This window comes from Cupressus sempervirens, chromosome 3 (assembly GCF_028749045.1).
Source record: "Cupressus sempervirens isolate cs-2001-9-10 chromosome 3, ASM2874904v1, whole genome shotgun sequence".
Classification (NCBI taxonomy): Eukaryota; Viridiplantae; Streptophyta; class Pinopsida; order Cupressales; family Cupressaceae; genus Cupressus; species Cupressus sempervirens.
In genome coordinates, this window is record NC_143120.1 from 880,065,871 (window position 1) to 880,075,967 (window position 10,097).

General features: G+C 35.9%; 1 protein-coding gene across 1 annotated transcript; it reads right to left on the minus strand.

The window, feature by feature from the left end:
- Positions 1–238: 238 nt before the first annotated feature.
- LOC149569601 (putative ABC transporter C family member 15) lies at positions 239–8,033 on the minus strand. Its single transcript, XM_089822283.1, has 11 exons — positions 7,896–8,033; positions 5,060–7,425; positions 3,771–3,857; positions 2,970–3,656; positions 2,721–2,885; positions 2,154–2,448; positions 1,829–2,043; positions 1,431–1,736; positions 1,120–1,183; positions 755–994; positions 239–660 (listed from the first exon to the last, which is right to left on the minus strand). The coding sequence occupies exons 2-11, from the start codon at positions 7,421–7,423 to the stop codon at positions 539–541; spliced, it is 4,545 nt and encodes a 1,514-aa protein (XP_089678409.1). The 5' UTR covers positions 7,424–7,425; positions 7,896–8,033; the 3' UTR covers positions 239–538.
- Positions 8,034–10,097: the final 2,064 nt, after the last annotated feature.

The window sequence follows — 10,097 nt, forward strand, 5'->3', positions numbered from 1 at the left end:
TCCCCTACTTATAACTATGGTTTCAGGGATATATCAGCATGTTTTTTGCCGAGGTGTCCAAAACAGCTCAAGAAAGAAGTGAGACCAATGATTTTGCATAAGAGACACCCATAATTTGTAGCTGATGTGGCATCACATGGTTGGTCTTTTAGAATAAAGGACACATTTCATTCAATTGTGGGCAGTCATCATCAGCAATAACAACTTTAAAATGATAATTAATACTAATAGTACAATATTGTGAAAAATATCGAACATTAAATCAACAATTGCAAGTGTTAAATTAACTAATGTGGATATTAAAAACAACTCCTATCACAGCTAGAGGACCACATTCGAATACTTGCTACTCTCCCTTATAGGGGAACACGTTTGGATACTTGGTACTCTCCCTTATAGGAGAACACATTTGGATACTTGGTACACTACCTTAAATATGTTCATCAGAGTTATATTACTCCAAGAAGTTAAATGTCCATAAATATGGACGCGGTATGCAGATATTGTTTTTTTTAATCATATTTGAAAGCTTACATTATCAAATCTTATATCTTCCATCAATGTTAGTTGATCTCACAGTGTACTCCGAAACAAGCTTTGCAAATGAAGAAGATTTGTTCTCCAGTAGTTTGGTTGGAGAGTCATATTCAACAATATGTCCTATTTAAAAACAAGTGTTCAGCTCATAAACTAAGCAAAAGAAGAGGATTAGCAATCTCAAACTTAGGAAAATAGAAAGGTTAAGATTTCATACCATCACTAAGCACCAGGACCAAGTCACTATCACAGACCGATGGAATTCGATGGGCTATGGTGATTACTGTGCAGTCCCTAAATTGGTTCCGTATGGTTTGTTGAATAAGCCCATCTGTTGCAGTGTCTACTGAAGCAGTTGCTTCATCCAATATCAATATGCGGCTTTGTTTTAACAACACCCTTCCCAAGCAGACAAGCTGTCTTTGCCCCATACTCCAGTTCTCTCCATTCTCAGTTACTGCAGAACAGCTCAGTGCAGTACATTTAAGACGTTTGCCCTAAGTGGGAATATAAGCAGTACAATAAGATGCTAAAAGTACTCTGTTTCCCATTTCAAAGTTATGTGAAAGGATAGCTATATACCGAGAGAATCAAGCTTCTCCTCTTTTAGTTGGACGATTTCTCCCAGCTGGCATTTCTGCAAAGCCTGGAGCATGGATGCAAGCAATGTAAATATTTAATGATTCCACCATATTGTTTTCTTTATTTTCTTTAGTTCTACATCCTAGTGATGAATCACATTTCCACCATCTTTTATTCTGTTTAAGTCCCTATCCTGATGATAGATTACATCGTGTGATCTGAACATTAATGAAAAACTTCTACACAATCTAATTTAAAAAATAATTATCCAAGAATATGAGAAAATTAAAAACCGAGCATATATTGCCCACCTTCCATATCTGGTCGTCTGAGTAGTCTCCCAATGGATCTAGATTATTCCTAATAGTGCCTTCAAACATTGTTGGGTCTTGTGGAATGATGCTTAGTCTGGATCTTAGATCATGCAGGCCTACTGTTAAGATATCAATTCCATCAATAACTATCCTGCCTCCTACTGGATCTACAATTCGAAAGAGTGATTGAATCAGAGTAGATTTCCCACAGCCTGTCCGCCCTACAATCCCAATCTTCTTCCCTCCAGGGAAAGTGCATGAAATTCCTTTTAGCACAAGTGGGAGATGTAGTCCATAACGCACCTGATTATGTTCATCAAGTTTAAGTTGAATAACGACTGAGAATGCAATAACAAGTTAACATTTGTGAACACTAAAAGATTGTTACTAATAACCTGAAGATTGGCGATATCAATGGTTCCTCTTGATGGCCAGCAAGAATTCGGTCCACAGTTGCCTATGATCAATGGAGGTTCACTTGATATGCGTGAGTACTGCACTATTCTCTCTACAGAGATCATATTATTCTCCAAATTGCACAAGTACCATATTAGCAAAGTTTGTGTAAGGTTCAGAGAGAGACCATATGTTACTGCTAAACCTGCAATGCCTGTTAAGATCATAACAGTTGGTCAACTATCATGAATAGTAGTATATATCTTGCTCGTTCAAATTAGTCTTATCAAGAATAATTACACCCAACAATGTCTTTTTACTTACCTGGATTAATTACGCCTTCTGGCAAGCAAAGCAGCAACACCATAGTGAACACAAATATAAGATTTGATAAAAGATCCAACCGAAAGGAAAGCCACTGCATGGCCCCAGACTTGTGGAATCTGGGTTTAGAAGATATATCAATCAACTGTAGATTTGAGTCCATGAATGTAGACTCCTGGTCAAAACTCCTGATTGTAGATGCTCCAGAGATTGATTCTGCAAAATGTTGTATGACAGGAGCCTTACAAACTCCAATTAATCTGGAAAGTTCTCTAGATGTGACTATATAGTATTGCTGCATGCATGAAATTAAAAATATTTAGAAAAACATCTTCTGTCTCTAGTTATCAGTGCTCAAAATCGTGAAACAGAAAATCATACAAGAAACATTACTCTTGGTGAAATCTGAAATGTAATTATTTGGATAGTATAGCATTTTTTTCAGTAAATTGTCATTTCTTTCTATACCTAGCTTTCAGATAAAATTTAATATTGACAACTCCCTCTCCGCTTTTACAAGAAAGATATTTTACACGATGGTGAAAATCCATGAGAGATGGACCATACCTGATACCATATACAAATTGCAAGCACGGGTATGAACATAATAAAGACCTGCCAAGCAACCTGGGACATGACTGCAATAATCCCCAAAAGCTCTATAAATATAAAAGCTACAGATCCTAGTTGGAAAGGAATGACTTGGTCCACCTGACTCTGATCATTTGATGCCTGCCAACAAACAGCATTCGCATTCGAGCTTCAAATGGTTCTCTTATTTGCCATTAAAATTGGACACAAGTAAAATCTACTAACCCGATTCAGTATACGGCCAGTTGGAGTTGCATCAAAGAAGGACATTGGTGCCCGAAATATGCAGCTGTGCATTTTTCTGAAAAGTTGTTTGGCACTTTCAAATCCAGTTAGACAAAGCAGGATAGTTCTCACAAGAATGCATAATGAACTGCATAATGCCAAAGTTATATAAACCAGAATGAGGAAAGACTTGGTAACCGGAGGCCTTTGATCTTCAGTCAAAGGAGTTGCCCATGCCATCCAGTAATTGCTACCTATTTGGAGCAGCTGAAATACTGTGTGGGCCAATAAAATGATAGGAACCAAAGCTCCTTTGTATGCAGCAGTAATGTAAGACCAGTACACCCACATACTCACCCTGCCTTTCTCTCTTTCTTCTTCTTGCACAAGCTGTGAACTTCTGTCTTCCTTATCTTTCTCATTCTCTCTCTGACTTTTTGATTCAATCTCTTCATGTGCTTTTTCTTCCACCTGGAGGTGCTCATGGATACCAGCTTCCACACTAGTCTTGTTATCACTAGATGATCCTTCAAGGGGTACCTGTGATGAGAGGGTCACAGAGTTCTCCATATCATTGATGGATTTCAATGCTTTCTCATGTGCACCCACTAGTTCCTCAAAATGTGTGTTTGATTGTAATATATCTTCATATTTTCCAGCCTGGGTAATCTCACCATCTCGCATTACCTATAATAAGGTTGAATAAATTCCACTTGTCAACATAGTTTACATGTTTTTATTTTATTCTCTTTGAATAGGAAAGCTGATAATGTTTAAAATAGGACTAGAGTTCAAACCCACCAGAATGAGGTCCGCTGCAAATAAAAACTCGACTTGGTGCGTAACATAGATTACAGTTTTTGAACCCAGCATACCAAGTAGACATTCCTGTAAGCGAAGAAAATAATTTTGAGACATTTTGTGTTAAGATTTTAACCCAGAAATACAGATAAACAGCAATAAGGAATAGCCAAAATAGATTCAAGAGACACAAAATTACTTTGGGAAAACCCTTTCAAAATTGGAGGGAAAAATCTAACCACACAACAAAATATCATTTTATCGATCTTAAAATTTGCAACCGAAGGTCTTTTAAATTTCCCAAAACACGATTCTTTATTTTCAAATACACAACTCTTTGTGTGTCTTTATATTTAATATTACAATTATTATCATAAATTGTCCTTTTCAGCTGAAGATTTATTATCATAAATTGTGCTTTTCAGCTGAAGATGATTGTATGGTAATAATGCCCATATTTCTAGGGATAAAGATGTCTATCGCAGCTACAATCTCCAACATTTTGGAATTATGAACATGAAACAGTAAGGTACACATTAATTATGTTAATCCAGTATAGATTATGGGATAACATACTCTTGATAAGTAGGAGATTTTCCACAGCAAGTCAATTAATGATAGTGCTATCAGGATTTAACTGTGTAGTTTTTGAGTCAAATTCATTGACCCATGCTTCATGAGTAGTGATTCATACACGAATCCATCTCTCATAAGAATAAATGGAACACTTAGCACTTGCTGGATCTAGGTGATGCTCAAAGAGGTGAAGCACCCGGGACTTCCCAGGAGGTCACCCATCCCAGTACTACTCCAGCTCAAGCATGCTTAACTACAGAGTTTCCTCCATGTTTAAACCCATTCTACTTGCATCCTCATTTGCAAAACCTTCACCAAGTGTTGTGCCTTATGAACCATTCATTAGAAAGCCCCTTAAGCTCATCAATTGATAAATAGGAGATTTTCCACAGCAAGTCAATTACTGATATTGCTATCAGAATTTAACTGTGATAGCAATATCATTAAACAACATACTCTTATTTTTTAAGCTTTGCTAAATGTTTTTTTTATTCTCATATTTTTTCCTCTGTGAATGCTCTTTTTCTGCTATTCAATTTGATAACTAAATTAACAAATTCAAGAATGTAATTTATTATAGAGATTAAAATAATAATATCTATAAAAAAAATTGTATAATGACATATGCAAACCCTACTATTTTTACTTTGAGAAATGTTAATTTCCCGCTACTCAATTCGATAATTAAACAAACAAATTCAAGAACATCATACCTGGAAAATGTGTGTCCCAGTGTGCGCGTCAACAGCACTGAAAGGATCATCGAAAAGATAAATGTCAGCATCTTGATATAAAGCACGTGCAAGCTGTATTCTTTGTTTTTGCCCTCCACTCAGATTTATTCCTCTTTCTCCAATTTCTGTTTGGTCCCCATAAGGGAACAATTCAAGATCTTTTTTAAATGCACAAGCCTGTAGTACACTCTCATACCTGGGTTTCTCCCATTCCTTCCCAAAGAGAATATTTTTTCTGATTTTTCCGCTTTGTATCCATGGAGCCTGACTAACATATGCTTTGGTGCCACTTATCTTTACAACACCTGACATTTTGGGTATTTCCCCTAGGATACAGGATAGGAAGCTTGATTTTCCTGAACCAACAGTTCCACACACTGCAACCCTCATGCCTCTCTTTATATGGACATCTAAACCTCTTATAGTTGGAGTAGGTGCTCTAGGATCCCAAGAAAATACCCCTTCTTTGATCTCAATTGCCAAGTCAGTTGAATCTTTGGAGACTTTGTCTACTGCATCTTGTTGCAGCTCTTCTTGTTTCAAAAAATTAGCTACACGATCCAAGGACACTTTGCTTCGAGCAATCACAGATATTAAATCAGGAAGGTTGTTTATGGGTTCCTGGAGAATTTTGAACGTTGCAAGTGCAGAGAGAATTCTGCCCGTTGTTAAAGGCACACCTATTATTATGCATGTACCAAAAGTGACAACAGACACAATGGTAGGTGCTGCCCAAAAAATAAATGTTGTTCCAGAGAATGCAAAAAAATACTTTTTCAGCCAGCTACATTCTTCTCCCCTCATTGTTTCAAGTTTCAGCAGAAATCTGGACTCCCATGCTTGCAATTTTAAGATTCTCATATTTCTCAGTGTCTCTGATGTAGCCTTCATCCTATTGTCTTTTTCTTCCATGATCTTTTTATTATACTTTTCTTGCATTTTTACTAGTGGATAATTTGCCATCATGATTAACACTGTGGCTGCCACTCCTGCAAGAGAGGCCAATCCTAAGTTCTGATATAGAATAACCATTGCCAGAAGAATTTGCAAAGGTACAGCCCAAATGTCATGAAAATACCAACTGAACTCTTCAATACGCTGAGCATCGACACTCATGTAATTGATTATCTCTCCACTTGTATGCTTTTGTCTCGACTGACTGGAAAGCATCAGGCCTTTCTTGTATAAAGACGCTGTCAGTGCTGCCCTAATATATATGCATATGTGAACTGTTTTGAAGATCCAATGGCATTGCGACAAAGATTCCACAAGCTTTGCAAGAAGAAATACGCAAGCTAGAATTATGCCTTCACTAGCAAATTGTTCCCTTTTAGCAAGACACTGAACAAAGTTATCTATAAAGTAAGGACCAACATATGATGAACAAGAACTCATCAACATCAGCAATCCTGTAAAGAGTACATCCTTCATAACAATGAGTAATAACATTTTTGCTAACGATGAGCCACTGCATTCGGTGTCTAATTGATTTCTAAATTTATGATAAACATGGTCAGCCTTGTGAACATCTACAAGTTGGGGTACATCATCTATGTCCAAGGCCTTCTTATGGCCAACATCAAGCAGAGGTTTGATCCAAGAAAATGACATCCTGCTGAGAAAGCTTGCTGTTGCATAAGGAGTGATTTTTGGCTTATGCTTTTCAGAATTTTCTGGAATATCGTTCAAGAGAGGTTCTTCAATGCTTCGAGATAAGGAGCTCTTACCAGTTCTGCCACAAAAACCTGCATAACACAAGAAGGCTGAAAGGAAGAAAGCCACAATTTCAACCACAATACTGGGGGTAATGTGATTTTGATCCCTCATCTCATGAATGTTGAGGAACAAAAAATATACATAAACAATCAACAACAACATCCACCACATCCGAAGTAGAAGTGGGAACTTCTCTTTACTTTCTTTGTTAAGGGAATAATGTGCATAGACTGAAATGATGGCCCAAGCTATGGCCTGAAATACATACTCTACTTCGGCTCCAATATCTTTAGGCCTTGCCCCTAGCCACCAATACAAAGGGCTCCATATTCCAAGTATGCAATACAACACTGATAGAGACACACAACTTAGTAGAGCCATTTTATGGGTAATCCCATATTGCAACTTCTTGGAATAAGTAGGTTCCAAAACAGAGGACTCTGGCCATAGTGTGCAAAATCTACATATTCTCCAGGAAAAAGGAACGAGAAGACTAATAACAAAGACCAGGTGAAGCACAATTGCAATTGCATGCCGCATGTAAGCTCCTAAGATGCTATCTGCGAGTTCTCCCGGCTGCTTATCTTCCCCTAGCCCTGACAGTTTCGTTTCCCAAATGAACTCCATCACTGCATGAAACATAGCAACTTTCTCACAGAACTTTCAACGTGGTGAATTTATGTAAAAAACATATATATTCAATTTAACTACCATAAATATGGATAAAAGGCATCAAGAAAAAAAAAAATTCATGTTCTTAAAATTTGATTTATAATTTAAGAAGTAGAACGTCTCTGGAAGAAGGGAAAAATCTATAATTTGCAGTAATATAAGTTGAAAAATAAATCAAAGATGAACTACTCGTCAGGAAGATCAATAATTCGGCGGCAAACATCCTTTCTACAAGAATAACCAATCTAGAATTCCATAGTGTCAGCATAGAGTCAAGGGGATCCTGAAGAACTAGATCCGAACCAAAGATTCACTTATCTCTAAAAGTTCTGGTATCTCAGTGTTAGAGCACTGACTAACAAATGAGAGATCCTAAGTTTAACTCCTGACTGATCGACGAAAAGCTTAACACGATATGCAATAATACCAGTTGAGATCGAGACACTATGTCAACAAAAAATCAATTGTTGACCAACAATTTTTGGCGGCAATTGGCATGAGCTGCTCCCCCGTTGATGCTGGTATTGTTGGCATGAGCTTCTCTGTTCTTTGACTTGAGCTCTTCTATGTTGGCTTGAAATTATGGAGACATTGGTTACAGACAAATAAACAGAAGAATTTCTAAACCTCTCAAAACTCAGAGTGTCAGGCTGATGGTGGGAGGTGAAAGAATTGGCAAATGGGGAGGACCGTGGAAAAATTCTAAATACTCAACGAGACGAATGTGGATTAATTAACGAGCATGGAAAACTCAATGTGCAGCAAAGGAGGCCGGCAATGTGAAGAAGTTGGAGGTCAATAGAGGAGGCGGACAAACGTAGAAAACTTAATGAACAAGACATTGATGTCTCCCGCGTTGATGGATCAGTGTGTTGGATTAGGGTAATACTCGAGCAAAGAAACAATAAATACTCAAGCAATGAAACAATAAATGAAATCATATAGAAAGTACAATGAAACAATAAATGAAATCATATAGAAAGTACTTTTTATAAATATATTGAAGGTAAAGTTATTGTTGTGAATTGTAAATTGCAAGAGGAGAGGACAAGTATCTTTCTATCTTAATTTTATCTTGTTTGAAAGTCTATAGGATCATATTCCATGTCATATAAACATATAATTTTGTGAATGTGTTTAAGATGGTACAAAAGGGTAGAGCAACAGGTGTGCACTAAATCATGTGTAACGATTCGTTGATGTGTCATTATATGGTTGGTTAATTGAGATTTATAAGAACTTTTTATAAATATATTGAAGGTAAAGTTATTGTTGTGAATTGTAAACTACAAGAGCCATTTGAGGGGAGAGGACAAGTATCTTTGTATCTTAATTTTATCTTGTTTGAAAGTCTATATGATCATATTCCATGTCATATAAACATATAATTTTGTTAATTTGTTCAAGATGGTACAAAAGGGTAGAGCAACAGGTGTGCACTAAATCATGTGTAACAGTTCGTTGATGTGTCATTATATGGTTGGTTAATTGAGATTTATAAGAATATTTTTGGAAAAATATTGTCATAGCATTTTTTCTGCATGGAGTGCCTACCTTGGTTGCATTTTGTTCTATGTTATTTTGATTTGAGTTAGACTCTTATCATGTATCATGACTATTTGTATTATGTGATTAGCACTCTGTGATACATTTGATTACATTACATATTTTGGTTTTACCAAAACTATTGTTGACATAGGTGTTAAATTATATTGTTGCTTACCAATTTAGTCATATTTACATGATGATTCTACTAGGTTGTGGCATGATGTTTTATGGTGAAATTTGGTGTATTTTATATTTGAGAACATTGAATTATGTTACCCTGATGAATTTTACTAATTTTATATGTTATTGTGCCTTTATGTCGATAGTTATCTACTTTGGAATTTTTCATTGATATATACTCGTATTGTCATAAATCATTATTTAATGCTTTAATTTAAGAATTGTCTATTATGATGTGCATTTAGGATTAAATGTGGAATGACCAGTGCCATGACATTTTAATACATATGAATGCTCATCTCACTAGAGTGTCATTGTTCTGTTAGGCATGTTTTGATTATTCATGTTTATGCTTTGACTATTTATAATGTGAGTAGTTGCACTTGATATGTGTGTGTTCTAGCTAATATGTACCATACATCATCTTTGCCTAAGCTACATGCTTGAGCATGTCTTATCCCCATTAGTGGTTATGGAAGATAGTCACATTGGTTGTTTTGCAAATTAGGCCAATATTGTCCCCAGATAGAGTGACAGTGTATGTAATTTACATTATTACATTTTGGTTTATATATATATATATATATATATATATATATATATATATAAAGAGAGAGAGAGAGAGAGAGAGAGAGAGAGAGAGAGAGAGATCTTTTGGCATAGTCTTATTATTGGAAGTTAATTAAATTAATTATTTTATTTGGGTTTTTGAGAGTTTTAAGTGATTTATTATTTAATTGTTTTATTTTATTGGGGAAAACGCCTTTTTGGATAAGGTCTTTATGGTTTTGAAAGTGAAGATTTTATTCACTTTTCATTTTGGTGAGTTTACGAATTTGCTTCAACTCTTTATGGAGATATTTTTGTGGGCATTGTCTCATTGGAACCATGGTGGAATTGC